Source organism: Mytilus trossulus, chromosome 10 (genome assembly GCF_036588685.1).
Source record: "Mytilus trossulus isolate FHL-02 chromosome 10, PNRI_Mtr1.1.1.hap1, whole genome shotgun sequence".
In the NCBI taxonomy this organism is placed as follows: Eukaryota; Metazoa; Mollusca; class Bivalvia; order Mytilida; family Mytilidae; genus Mytilus; species Mytilus trossulus.
This window is the reverse complement of record NC_086382.1, coordinates 58,508,642-58,524,800: the sequence shown is the minus strand read 5'-3', so window position 1 is coordinate 58,524,800 and position 16,159 is coordinate 58,508,642. Positions and strand designations below refer to the sequence as shown.

Sequence of the window (16,159 nt, the reverse complement as noted above, 5' to 3'; positions counted from 1 at the left end):
CCTATGTCTATTGTCCTTTAATGGTTGGTAGATAGACAGGATAATAAGATTACATGTTTTACGATTTCTTTAAGTCTGATATGATAGAAGCATTGACGTCATGAGAAATATTGGCAAAGTAAATATACACTGAGGACTATTGATAGATGTACTAGGACTGTAAAAGTTAAAGTTATCAATGATTTACTATAAAGAAGTCCAGCTTAGAGCAATCTTGTTAAAAATATGGTTCAAATTGTTAAAGAACCCCACTATAAACTTTTAAAATAAATAATTGATAGATCTTGAAAGGGCTGAATGTCGATTCTTTTTCTTTCTTTTTTTTCCTTCTTTCATATCAAAAATTTAAGAGATTGATAGTTGTTTGCTACACACCCAGTGGCAAATTAGTACATGCATGCTTACAGAGTACAGAAGACTTCTATAGAGAGTGGCTCTCTCTATATAAAGATATCAACTGTATAGTTCCAGTTCTAAATAAACAGTCACTTGTATATAATTGAATCTTGCACTAAGATATCACATATTCGGCAATTATCATGAGTACAAAAAGTATTTACAAAGTGGGTGTGCATTTCAGCATAAAACATTTCTGAACTAAATTGTAAGAGTCTTTTATGATGTTGAGATACTGTAAGAGACAATCCAATATTGACTGTACTTTAAAGGCTTTTACAAAACTCATTAAGACAAAGATTAATATGTAAAAGCACTTGTGTTAAATCTATAGACAAACTTATATAATCTCTATTCATAAAAAGGACGTGAACGTGGAGTTCACAATTATATCAACACGTTCTGATGTAAACTGTTCCAGGCACTTGTCAGTGAACTTTAGAATAAGATGAGTTGTACGTCATAGAAAAGTACTGGATTAGAAAAATCACTTAGCTCTATAATATTCTTATTACAGAGGGAATAAAATATTATTAATGAAATGCAAATTTTGTATAAAAATGCTTGCTGTAAATGAGATTTACTGTTAAAAGTACTTAATCTGTTGATATAGAAACTGTGTGTTGGTAGTATGAGTTTGGAATCTGAGTGGCAAAACATCGTAAATGTTCACACAACCTTTTGCAATCTACCCTTAATATATATAGCCATATTGCTTAACTTTAGTTGTAGTGAATAGATGGACTTTATTCTATGTTTTATAGCCAAATGAAATGAAAATCTATTGGACATTAACTATCTTTTTATCCAATCCCTATCTTCATGTGAATATTATTATTTAGCGAGTAAGAATGAAAGATACCACATGTTAGCTTATTCACCATTAAAACTTTCTTTTGAAATAAACAGAAAACACTTGACAATCCGTCTTCTATTTTACCTTTTATCCCTTATTTTCTTTCAGGATTGTGAAATTTGAAGATGTGTATTAAAAAATTTAATGCTTATCTTTCACGACCACAATTATTCTAACTATCTGATTTTAAATGTCATAAAGATGTGACCCAATACCCATCCTAAATAATCGTAAAATTGATGACCTACTTCTGTGACAGGTAACATTACCTGCCATCTGGGTTGGTTGTCAAAAAGTGGTCATTCATTCAGAATCAGGAGTATTTTGTCATTTTGCCATAACATGTCATAAACCACAAACATTATTTCTCATAATCTTAATGTTTCTTTTGAATTTCGGTTAAGAACAGGAAAGACAACTCTAAATCAAAAAGTTGGATTTTGACCATACATAATCCATTAGCACTTATTTTAAAACAGACAAAAAAGCTTTTTTTTTTTAAATTTAAAAAATTTTGGTATACACTTTAGTTGCTATGTATTTTCATGAGTTTCATCCCCTTTCCTAAAGTGATCCAAGCAACAAAGTCATATATATGAATATTATATAAGGAGATGTGGAATACATGTCAATGAGATTAAAACTGAGTGATGGGTCCTAAGCATGGTAATGAGGATTGCCAATGCTTATATAGCTGCATACCAAAAATATCATTGGCTTTGCATTAGTGATCTAAATATTAACATCTACCTATTCAGAAGACAACATAACAAGAGTGTGTACCCTGAGTATACGAATGCCCCATTCACACTATCATTTTCTATGTTCAGTGGACAGTGAAAATTGGGTAAAATCTCTAATTTGGCATAAAAATTAGAAAGATCATATCATAGGAAACATGCATTCAAGTTGATTGGACTTCAACTTTATCAAAAACTACCTTGACCAAAAACTTTGACATGAAGCGGGTCGACAGATGGATAAACAAATAGACAAACGAACGAACGAACGAACGAGCGAAAGAACGGAAAAACAAAGGAACAGGCAGATGCACAGACCAGAAAACATAATGCCCATAAATGGGGAATAAATATGAAAACAGCACTGTAAGTCTCCCTCTTGGAACTTTATCACTGTGAGACAAAAAATAATGAAAGTAAAATTAGAACACATATTCCATAAAAACAAATGACCAACCATGTTACACCTTGATCAAGGTCGTTTAACACCCTCTATAGTAGTCAAAAAGGCTTCTATTAAGATTCTATTTGGGGTTGTTAAAACCAGATATAGTTGCAGTTTTGGTATAATAATTCTGATAAAACTTGTAAAACTGTCACAAGAATGAGTTTGACTTGTGTATTCTGTCATAATTATGTCAATAATCTCAACCTCATTGTAATTAATAACATATATATGTTTGACATGTCATAAAATTGTCACTAAATTTCCCATCAAACTGACCATTAACCATAATTTGTCTATAGTGTGCACTTGAATCTATTAGTGGTTGGTTATTACATGTCTAGTGACACATGTGATGTGGTCAGCTATCACATATGTGTTCATGTCACTATTGTTACTAATTACTGACCATGCAAGGGCTGTATAGCCAGTCAAGGTTATAAAAAACTTCTATCTTCACTACTTTCTGCAATAGAGATTGCAGGCTCGACAAAAAGTGGCATTTTTTTTAATTGTATAAAATTCAGCATATGCATGTTAATATAGCTTTGACAGTAGTGGAATAATGACTTCACATACTAATAAGTACCAATAAGAAGTCTATGTACTTCAAATGCACCATGAAAGTTTCAGAATCATGACTTGACAAACTAACGATGGTTTTGTGTACTGTACAAGAACCTTAAATAGCAAGTCTGCACTACCATTACATGTACCTATTTCTTACATTTGTAAAACCTAGCTGTCGTAGGCTTATTCTTTATTTTCATTTATATATTCCAAGATTTAGTATCTGTACATTTACATTTTGAAATATCCTTTTCTTGAGTGGGAAGGCTGATTTTGAATATATAAATCTTACTTTAAAATTCTAATTCTACTTACAATCATAATGATCATTATCATAAATCATATTTTTTATTTTGAAAGTAAATGTTCTAGGAACCTTCACTTAATTGCCATAAAAGTACTTATCAATATTAAAGTCATGTTCGTTTTAACATGTTAAAGTAAATTATTGGTAGATCATATGAGCCAAATGATTGAGTCCAGCAGGAAATCTTGAAAATAGGAGCCTCTTGTCAAAACATGGAATAAATTTTCACATAAAATCCCAACTTCCTGAATATCCAAACTAAAAAATATAGCGCTGTAAAATTAATGCTGCTTAATATGGAAATACCAGTTAAGGTTGGTTGTTATATTATAAATACATAAAGGACCATAATCATAATTGCAAATTTGTGACTAGACATTTATTAATGAAGTTAATTAAAATAAAATTTATTACTTGAATTTTAAGTTGCACTTCAAAATGCAGAAGGTGCAATTAATGTGTCTACAATCATAATTATAATAATGAGTAGGTAATAGAAATATTGACAGGAATTGACATCAGTTATAGATATGGTAATAAAATCGTTAAATATTGACTTAAAATTTATATACCTTTGAAACCTGGCCAGAGATAAAAGGAAGAGTTTGTTTGTCTACCTTTACCTACATATAATGAGATTTTAAAGTTAACAGGTAACAATTAGATAAGCAAAATTACAGGTGTCCTTAGCTGAATGCGGTCCAAAATTTTGTTTTGAAATGGTGTAGCATAATAGTCTAATGTTTATAGTTTTTATCTCAAATATTGTTTGAATTTGATCTATTTTTTTGCAACTAATCTTTTAAGAAGATAAAATATAACATTTCTACAATTTATTGTCCAATATCAATGGCCATGGATAATGCAGATAGATTTGACACCGTTTTTTAATTCTTTTCATCCCTATCTTGTCTTATACATAACTGTTTTTATACTTTCAAAAAATATATTCAAACCATTTAAAATTTAAATGCATTTATCAGCTTGTAAGTTTTTCTGATGATTATCAAAGTGTACAACTTTTTTTTTTAAATTGAACATCAAAGAAGTCTTACATTTTTAATGATCAGTGCATAACTTCACAGACAATTTTTTTAAAATATAACTCATAATCAATTTACACATCTTCCATGTAAATGTAGAATCCACTTTTTATATTTGGTAAATTTAGAGTCTAAGTGCAATGCAAATGGTCAATGGAGGCATTATAAACAGTAAACTTTAAAATAGCATTTTACATATAGATTTCTCTCTCCCTTCAAACGTTTTTTTTTTACAATAAAAAATATTATGCTACTTTTGCATTTATAGATAAAATACATATTCCACTTACACCTGCCTCAACTGCTGTAGTCAACTCCTACAGTGACAACTGTTTAAGACAAACAAGTGATAATTTGTGAGTATTCCTCCAAATTCAAATATTTAAGATAATCCAAGACAAGTACTAAAATAATCAGTATTAAGTCTGTCACACTGGTATCTAATCATAAAACATATCAGTCAAACAAAAATCCAATGAAAGATCAAATGCATTTCAAATGTAACAATCTTTTCAAAATAAGTCACACGAAACAAGTTGGTGTCCTGTCAGTTATTAGAATCCAAGAAAGTTACAATGACCAATAAAACTATGGTAAAAACTCTTCAGTGATGTTCGATTGGTATCTAAATTTAAGAATGCAGAACTTATCCGAAAAACAACATCTTTGAGAAAAAGTTAAAGTGTCCAATCAGACGAACTGCTAAACACTTGTGAAGGTTCTCTAATAGTGCAGCAATGTTTATAGGTTAGGAATCCTTAGTTACACGTTCTGCACATGCATACAAATCACTTCTCACATCAATGATGAAATGGTGAAGTATTCCTAGGATTTGATTTATTTCATATTAAAACACTTTTTTCTATATTCCTTTTCTTTCATAAATTTTTTTGGGCAATAAATGAAACCATTATCAAAGACCTCCACAACCGTTTCTTGAATAACATCACACATTTAACGACTTTGGCATAAATTTACAAAAATTTGCATAAATTACAAAGACCAATTAAAGCTGTTAACCAAATTTATTAATTGGAAAGTTTACATGCAAGACGAAAACTTTTCAAAATTAATAGTACAAAAAACTTTTATTTATCAAGCAAAGCGATTGATATACCAGGGTTGTAATGAATGGGAACAAATTCCACAGGTGTTTTATAAATGGTCCATTTGTCTAGTAACATCTTTAAAAATACCATATAACCAATAAAAATATCAAAGACACCTACTAATATAGGTTAAATATGCATAATATTGTTCGATATTTGCAATCATTGGTTCTAAGGAAAAAATGTTTTGGGAGTTGATCAAACAACATGAGAATTTGAATTTATCTGTTAGTCAAGGATTCCCACGTTCAGGTGTCCTTAATATTCTCAACATCATGAACATGAAAATTATGGTTTAGATTATACAGGAAAAGGGGGGGGGGGCATCAAACTTTGGTTAATTCATCAATATGAAGGTGTTCAAAAAATTAACTGAAATCAAACATTTTGACATTCATTCATTTAAATGGATTTTATGATACAATGTTTCTGAAAGGGTAAAGGAGTTATTAATATTTCATAAGAAATGCTCCATAAGTTAAAATTAATAAAAAACAACTTGACTAAGACAGACTTAAATGTCTGTTACTACAGTTATACAAATATTAACTATATCTAATCAATATAAACTGAAACAAATTACACCTAAATTGAGTCAATCAATTCTACAAGTTGGTTAATTCACAATTTACAGGTATATACAGTTATTTGTGTAAATCCTAAAATAAAGGTGTCAATTTTATTAAAATCGATTTAAAACGTTATTTATTAATTCATTTAAAGCGTTGAACAAAAATGTCTCACTTCTATTGCTTGAACCGTTTAACCGAATTTCTTTTTTTAACCTGCCATCATTTCAACTTGATTAAAAAAGGTGTTTGAGAAATAACAAATAGCATACAGGAATTTGACATTTACTACACCCCTCCCTGTCTATTATATAAGTAAACTGAATTATGTAGGTCTTTAAAGCTTTTACAAAATGTACTTTCAAAAGGTATAGTGTGCCAACTTATTTCACCAGTCTTAACTGCAACCAACTCCTTAGACTATAACCAGGGAAGACCCAGGATTCTCAAAAGGTGGAGGAAGGGGTAATTCCAGAAATCATAATAGAAACTGCTGATCAGAGTAAGATGAAAGTTTTATGGGATGATTTTATAGCTAAAGATCACATAACAGTGGCGGATCAAGAACTTTTCATAAGGGGAGGCCTGCTGACTGACCTAAGGGGGCCCACTCAAATCATGCTTCAGTGATTTCCTATATAATCAACCAAATTTTCCCCACGAAAGGCCCCCTGTCCCCTTGATCTGCCTATGCAGTGTCAAAAAAAGTCCCAAAAATAATCACATGCGTCTCCATCGAATTATGCATACTAGTCCCAAAAATAATCACATGTGTCTCCATCGAATTATGCATAGTATGCATAATTCGATGGAGACACATGTGATTATTTTTGGGACTTCTGTGACTTATCCTGGATTCACAACTGTCCAGGTTTTCTTCTGGGTCATTCAAGGTCAACATAATTACTATCTTCCCTTAAATTAATTAAAGGGAGATAACTGCCTAATGTTTATCATTTAATTTTATTATAATAAGCCATCATTGTTTTAATGAAGAAACTTTTTTCGTCTAAATTTTTTTCTGATTTACAAGGGTCTAAAATTCTTAATCTTAGTTTGTAAATTATGGAAAAAATTCTGCGTAGGAAGATTAAAAACAATCCTGCAATTTCACCTCCCTCAATTGTCACACCTCTGACAGGTATTTAAAAAAAAAAGATGTGTACTTGATTTCCAGTTATAAAACACAATTGTTTAGACGTAAATATCATTCATAGGCTATAAATAAACCAAATCTAATCATTCTTTGTTATTCATATCAAATACAATTGTTGATACCTATTTAGATTGTAACATTATATAATAATGCATGTCGAGAGCATTCAGTACAGGGACATTAGTACCACATTATAACATTGAAAATTTGATGTCACACTGATTAAGTTATTCTATCCTTGTCACTCTTCAGGCTAAAATATAATAATACAAAATGTTCAGATTTTGCAGATTTTGTCATATATAAACTGAAGAATGAGTGGCTTATTTGAGTGCATCATGATATAAACAAGTACAAAATGAACATTGGTGGCCTTCGGCTGTTGTCTGCTCTATGGTCGGGTTGTTGTCTCTTTGACACATTCTCCATTTCCATTCCAAATTTTACAGGTACATTTCTGATATGTCTATTTTCTATTTAAAAAGGTGAATTTCAATTGCTTTACTTTTAATGAGTACATTATTCATTTAATGAAGAAATAGTCCAATTTCAAAAAACTTTTGTGATTCATCCGAGACTATTGCACAATAAACCATTAAGCAAGATATTGACAAATTTTAAATCATTGGTTTTTGAAACCATTATAAAAGTCACATATATAGGAAACCAAAAAAAAAAAAAGATTGACAAATAATCCAAACCAAACTGCATGCTTGCAGAATACTGGTCACAATAAATATTATTCATTTAAATCATAATATGAAAAAACCCACCAAAGAATAAATTTTTACAAAAGATTATGTCATTAAAAAATTGTCCTTATTTTCAATCTTGCATGAGATCTATATGATGGTTGTTTTTAAAAAATATTATAACCTCATTCGAAAATCTGATCCTCCTTTTCTTATTTTATCCCTAAATGAAGCATTTCAATATATCAACATTAAAAAAGTTTTACGTATTGGCTACAGAAAACACAGAAAAGATTTATAGAACTTACTGTAACTTTCTGTATAGCATGCCCCATTATTTAGTCTTCAAACTCACAATCCGAACATACATCCATTTTTTTCTTGATATCTATGTTTATAGTTTACTACCCGTTATAAACATTTAAACAATACTCGTAACTGAGACTTTTAAAAACTTTCGCTGATTTGACGTGTTGTCGTGTCTCTTCATGTAACTACCCCTGTTCCTTAAACATCTACTAAATATTTACTGTTTGTTTTAACACCTAATTAAGACTTGTATCTTTTTCACTGTTTGCTGTCCACATATATCCAAACACTGTCAAATACTTATGTACATGCTTCAATATCAAAAATCAACGTCACTTTTTATTTTCACACCTAATTAAGAATTAACACTGTCAGGTATATTTGTTTATAAAATATCCTTTCTGTAAGTACCATAAGTAATCTGTTGTGTTGTTCGAAGTAAACGAAGTCTTCATTTTAGGTTTAATTTTTTCACACTTATTACGGCTTACTTATATCAAGATATTGCAATATCCTTCTATATCTGTAGACATGTATACAGTACCGGGGTACTTGTTTTAGATATACATATAATTCCAGGCAATTTAAACACGGTCAAAGTAAAGAGAGAAAGTTACGCAAACACACATGTATAATAAAAGGGCAGGTTCTCAAGCTCAAGAATTGTGAATAACGGTAAAGTTTTATTTTATTGATGATTTAAATAGTCAGTCGAAAGTGATCAATTCATAACCGCAATATTTTATACTGTGTCAATAAATATGTTATATATAATTCTGCTGTGGCTATCAATCTTATAGTAAAGAAGACCTCCTAAGGTTATATAGGGATAATTTAAATGATATTTAACCCATATATCCCTCTAAATCTAAACAGACAATAAAAAATGTACCATTTGGTCACAGTTTCTTCGGCGACATATAAAATTTCAATGAATTTTAAAAATAGGTCCTCCTTTTTAAAATTCACTACCATAAAACTAAATTTTAAATGGATACTGAAATTATGGTGTAATGGATGTGACCTAAACCATTTTTCCGTTAAATTGTCGAAGTGACATATGACACCATTAATTTTCGGCAATTACCCTCAAATTATTAGAAATCGCAGCTTGATGCAGGAATACATTAACCATTTTAAAAAATGTAGGAAAAATGAAAGTGCATCAGTACTTTGACTAAATCTGTGTTTGTACTTTTATAAGATTGACTTATATTTGGAAAAATTAATTACATATTGAAGTGTCAATTGAAAATAACTTGTAGGGATTAAATCATATTAAAATATTGAATAATGCTCATAATGAAGTAATTAATTTTTAAGCCAACAACGTCAGTTCCCATCATTCATGGTTTTCCAATAAGTTGTGTAACATTTTTTAATTTTTCGACTTCCAGACATCATATGAATCTTATTGCATTTAAACTGTCTGTTATTGTCAATTCATATTGTTTCATTTAATTTTAATTCACCTTGTACAACAAAATTTAATATCAACTAATTCTTGTAAACAATCTATTGAGCAAAGACCTTCTGAAGTACAATTCATTGATGATGAGGCAAATACTTATAACCAAAACAAATAACAAGAGTATCAGCAAAACAAATCAAAGAAATTGAAAGGTACCAAAGCCAAACTGTGAAGAAACATATACACTGGACACAAAAGTCGAAACACTGGTTGTAAACAAAAACGACTAGGAATATTAACTTAAGAGCCATTCATATACATGTACCATCCTATTGCATACAATTGCACAGAATCGTACAGAACTAAGACAAATTAAACTTTACATAGGCTGTACTTAATATACATGAGACAAAAAAAAAGACTTTGACATACAAAATCATAAAGTAACTGTTCATTTAGATTCTATCAATGATTCGATTGATTTCATTTCCGTTAAATATAATCCATCTTTGTCACACCTCCATCTGGCAACTTTATTTTTTATCCCAAAAATTAACATATACTTACGAAGGGATCCAAATAGAGGTCTTCTTCATGATAATAGTTCCTTAAAAATGAATCCATTCTCTCTAATACATCACATTTCCTTAATATTTGTAATAAATCCAGTAAACAAAAAAAGAAAACTATCTGTCAATTTCACAAATAACCTGTGTGAAATGAGAGAACACCCAATTTCATCAAAAGTACGAGTGAACACAAACTTCGAAAAAACATAAATCAATGTAATATTTGACGTAATTATGTAAAATGATTGATCATGCTACAAGTATTTTAGGATAAAGTCTTAAAATCACCAAAAACTGTACAAGTTTTCTGTGGTTCAGGTCTTTTTATTTCATTTGACAAGTGAAAGTTTGATGCAATATGTCACAAAGTCCAAAACACTGACCACAAATTCATACAAGTGAACCACAGCTCATGTTATAATCTATTATGTTTAAAAAAAACATTCCCTTTAGAACTTTATTTACAAATACCCCACACATGTGAGAGAAGATGGTAGTACTCCATACATAGCTAGCAGACTATTTACAGCTCTTCCATGCCATTCAAAAAACAGTCAAATGTATGGTAGAATCGAAAACTTCAGCACATAAGAATTTAATGGAATTTTGGAACTTCACTCACTGTAAATCAAATGTTTCATTCATTGAAAATTTGTCACATGTAGATCTGACCACTTCTCATTCGGCCTAGAACATGAACTTTACTGAATAGTGAAATATTCTTAAATGAGTCTAAACATTTTAATTATATTATTTTTATCCATGTATAATTTCATTTATTCAATACACGGCTGTTGTTATTCGTAACTGGCTGTTGTTATTCGTAACGTCTGATTTGCTTTGTAAACATACGATTATACTTTAGACTATCAGTAGCAAGGTACACGTATTTAACACCAAGTATAAATATCATCCCTCAGGCCAGATTTAACAAAACATTATTGTGAACTGACCACTGTTCAGTATTAAAACTGACCGGTCCACTAACACCAATCTATTTATCTATCAGGTCATCTGTCAGCGGGACAAAGTCTCTAGACTGGACGATTATCAGTTTCATATTTGATACAGGTTTTTTTCTAGGTTGAAAACAGCTTATGTTTTTTTGAATTTTTTAATGGAACGTAATACATAACAATGACCAAGCTCTTTACATAAAATGTTTTCCAAAAAATAATTTGCAATTCACACTTGTTCCTCATTAAAATCATTAGACCAACATGAAACAGTACATCCACATTGCTTAATGAACCAAGTCTGCATAAAAACTATAAGCTAAATTGAAGTAGCACCCACTCCTGATACAAATGCATCTTCGAGACAGTGACACTTAGTCATAAACTAAATGAAACATTTTTTTTTCACATACAAAACTGAAAGATGGTTACTGAAATTGAAGTATCATTTACATTGACATTTTGTATTAAAAAAAAGCAGGTCCTATTTAGTGATTGTTACTATTGTAATTAAAAAACATCTTAACAGTCCAGACAACAAGATAATGTATAAGGTTTGGTATATATTACACTCACATAGAGAATAGTACATTTGGCAGTAACTGGAGTTTATCTAAAATTGTTGCTTCATTTAACTTGATAACTATTCATATATTCATCATAAACTAAAAATTGTGTAATAACTTAAATAAGACACGATTTAGGCTAGAAATCTTCCTTAGGGCTTCAAAATTTGTTCAGGAGTTAAAGAACAAGACAATCTTCTCTAGTTGTCCTAAATTCTTCAGCAAGTTAAAGCCACTTTAATAATAATCCTTGAAAAACTAGGTGAAAAAAAGAAACCTGATTTAGCATACTGGTATTATAATTGTTAGGTCAATTAAATCTTTATGTTAACTTTAAATACTCTTCTAAACAGTATAAGTTTTATAACACAGATAATTTTACAGTCTACTGGTTTTTTCTACACTAAATTTTCATGTCAACTTCAAAGCAGAAAACTGCTAATTCAGGAGAAGACAACATGGAAAGATTATATTTGAAGTCGGTACAGAAAAGCAATTTTTAAAAAAGTAAGAAAATATAAAATATTGGTCAGGTTGACCAACTTTGATTTTAAGCCAAGCTACAATTAGGTCAAACCGAAGTAGGTCACACAAAAGGCAGAAATACATAAGTAACATGCATGACCACTTTATTTTTCTAGATTTACTTAATTTCGTTGGTACATGTACCATTTTGTGGATTAAGGAAAACTTACTTAAACTTTTGTGTCGGGATGTATAAGTACCCGGACTATCTGATGAGTTAAGCCTTTTTCAAGTGATTTTTATAGTTCGTTCTTATGTTGTACTGTTATACCACTGTCCCAGGTTAGGGGAGGGTTGGGATCCTGCTAACATGTTTAACCCCACCACATTATTTCTGTATGTGCTTGTCCCAAGTCAGGAACCCGGTAAAATCAGTGGTGTGGTTTGTTTATGTGTTACATATTTGTTTTTCATTCATTTTTTTACATAAATAAGGCCGTTAGTTTTCTCTTTTGAATTGTTTTACAATGTCTTATCAGGGCCTTTTATAGCTGACTATATGCGGTATGGGCTTTGCTCATTGTTGAAGGCCGTATGGTGACCTACAATTGTTAATGTTTGTGTCATTTTGGTCTTTTGTGGACAGTTGTCTCATTGGCAATCATACCACATCTTCTTTTTTATATATTACACATTCTTGGATATTCAATTTTGTGGTTTTGCCGAAGTTTGCATACAAGCCTATAGGAAATTTGTCATTCCATAAACATTTTATTTCGTGGTTCACCTTTACCCACAAAATCCACGAAAATTGGTATCCAAAGAAAAAAAATGAATCCACAGTAACAGAAGTAACCTTTACGAAATGAAACAAATATAAAACATTGTAAGTTCAGGATGTTTAAGCCCACACAATGCCCTATTTCTAATTTTCCCACTGATAAATTGGACCAAGTACATAGAATTTGATATAGGGAGGTACATGGCTGTTCACCATATTGAAATTAAACCGACAGGGAACAAGATCATTTCAATAAAACACTGATGTAACTCAGAATGTTTGAGGTGTATGACATGACAATTTCTGACCTCCGCAACTTTTTTTAGAATCAAAATAATTGTTTACATTTTATGCACTTGCAGCTCCGTACTTGGTGACTTGTGTCCTTAATGTCAATAGCAATCATCTAAGTTCAAAGACATGAATAAATTTTAATTACGCAAACAATTAGCTGAATTGAAAAACAATGATTATAAAAACAATTAACATAATATTTAATCAAATTGTACTTAAAACCTGTCTGTGACTGAATTTGATTATGATGTAATTATTATACATGGTGACAATAACAGCATGGTACTTTTTAAGTACAGAATATCATCAACTGACAAGCAAACTTTACCTCCCTTCTTATTGACATCAATGAGCAGACTACACCTAAGACACAAGAAAGCTTTACCTCCCTTCTTATTGACATCAATATCAGACTACACCTAAGACACAACAAAGCTTAGGTAGCATATAAATCTCAAAATTTGTGGATTATCAGTGTTGAAACTTTAGCTAAAACTCATGACAAGCCAAAAAAAATTTAAAAGTCAAAACAAAGTGAGTTTATTAGGCCAATCACCAAATATCAATTTCCTCATAAAAAAAAGTACCGTACCAAGTAAGTCACAGTAACTTCTAGTTTCATATGGGCAAGGAGGTTATCTAATATAATCTCCTTGATATGGGCAACTACCAACTGGTCAGATTGCCTTCAAATAAACATGTTGCCAAATATCAACTGGTCAAAGATTAGCTTCAAATAAACATGTTGCCAAATACCAGTTGGTCACAGATCAAGGACAGATCCAGCCATTTTAAAAGGGGGTTCCCAACCCAGGACAAAAGGGGGGTTCCAACTGTATGTTCCTATTCAAATGCATTGATCGGCCAAAAAAAAGGGGGGTCCAACCCCCTGGATCTGCCAATGCAGATTGCTTCAAATAAGGTTTTGCCAAATACCTACTGGTCACTTGTGATTAGCTTCAAATAATCTTTTAATAAATACATACTAGTCACAGATTAGCTTCAAATGATGTTTTGCCAAATACCTATTGGTCACAGATTAGCTTCAAATATTTTTTTGCCAAATACCTACTGGTCACAGATTAGCTTCAAATAACATGTTGCCAAATACCTACTGGTCAAAGATTAGCTTCTATTTAGCAACTGCAAACTATCTATTTATAACATTTCATCATAATGGACAAATGTGCTAAAATCCAGAAATTTCTAAAATCCTCATTAAAAATTCAAAAATAATTTTAATGTATGCCACCTTCAGGATTTTACCTAAGAAATTTCACCGACATATTAATAAATCACTGCCTGGAACACCAAGTAAATGATGTCCATATGAGGCTTAAATAGATAGGGTATAAGCCGTGACAGTCAGAGACTTTCATCTAGGACTCTTGGTGATGTTTACAATGTCAAAGCTTAAAATTTCATATTTTAAAATCTTTCTTTTCAATATTGTAATATATTTTTATGATAATTAGAAAAAATGAATTAGTGACTCTATTTTCTACCTGAATTTTGAAGATTTATGAAGTACATAAGAATCATATGAATGTTTAAATGCATATCCTTTAGTATTCATGAGGTAGAAATATTTGTGATTTCGTTAATGATGCTATGAAAAATAGGCAGAGATGTTTACGATCTTCACCCAAAAAAATGTGGTTAAGTTCATCCACCTAACATGAATGAAAATTTTAACCGAGATTTTCCCTTTTTTTACAAAAGCTTTTACGCTTTACGATAAACTTGAATTAAAAAGAGACTCATTCTTATATCCTAAGCCATTAGGGTTCAAATCATAACAGTTTCGTAACATATCTTTTTAATTAAATAGTAAAGGTAGAAAGCTGAAGGGTCATCTATTTCACAATAAAATATGTGAATTACTTTGCTTTACATAACACAGACAATATAAAACAGGCTATTATTTTAACTTGGAATTATTTTCAATTATGGAATTTGTATAATTTCTTGAGATTGAAATTTTTAATGAATTCCTTGTTTTTTCTGTATTGTAATGTTCTGTGCCGCGCACAACACAACCTATTACCAAAAAAATAGCACATTTTCAATAGAATGCACTGTGCCACGCACAACACTATCTATACAAAATACATTGTATGGAAAGTGTTATGTGTCACTCAAAACATTATGATACAGAAGAAACATGAAATTCATTAAAAATTTCTAGCACAAGAAATTTTGCAAATTCCATAATTGAAAATAATTCCAAGTTTAAAAAAAAGCCTGATATAAACTTTCTATCCTTTTTTTGTAATTATTAATTGATTAAGAACCAGGAACATTACTTTTTTCAAGTAAATGTCTTGGATGATGGAAAGTCACAATGTTTTCACCTGTTAAAATGCAACCATGGTTGGCCATGGTTACCATTGCCCACCATTGATAACCATGGTTTGACCATGGTTGGAGGAGCAGCACTCTATGGTCAACTATGGTTTTCTACCTTTGTGACCATGGTTGACAATGGTTTACCAAGCTCAAGTGACCATCATGTCCTTTTGGTCAACCATCCAACAGAACAGTGTCAGGACTCAATATTGTTGGGGTCAGAATCTAACAACATTTTCGACAAAAATTTCCAGACCAAACAACAAGACACTTGAAGATATATACTAAACTATACAATATATATTTTGGTTATGTGGTCTAGATATTGACAGACATACTACTTAAAAGTTCATCAAAGTTTTGAACTTGTTATAAAAATATTTACTAATTGTAGACGTAAAGAAGTAATGGGTGTGGTTATATATGAACTGTCGATTACCTGATCAAAAGGGTCATTATATAGTATGTAGTCCATATCATGTAACACTAAAAAAACATGCAGGTAACTATCTAAAAATTTAATCGTGTAAGTAATTGAATTAATCGAATTTTGTTCTATGTATGTTTATCAATAAG

The 16,159-nt window shown here is 30.6% G+C and overlaps 1 protein-coding gene across 10 annotated transcripts in view; it reads right to left on the bottom strand.

Annotated features, from left to right (window-relative positions):
• LOC134688258 (rho GTPase-activating protein 20-like) overlaps positions 1 to 16,159 on the bottom strand; it is a 166,205-nt gene that overhangs the window by 42,377 nt on the left and 107,669 nt on the right. The window contains exon 1 of one of the 10 annotated variants that reach the window (XM_063548778.1): positions 10,171 to 10,368. The exons of 8 other annotated variants lie outside the window; for them this stretch is intronic. In XM_063548778.1, coding sequence (XP_063404848.1) covers positions 10,171 to 10,227 — 57 coding nt within the window. In that variant the 5' untranslated portion in view covers positions 10,228 to 10,368. Of the gene's footprint in view, positions 1 to 8,191; positions 8,373 to 10,170; positions 10,369 to 16,159 lie in introns of those variants that run through there. One more of the 10 variants, XM_063548781.1, reaches the window with a different exon arrangement.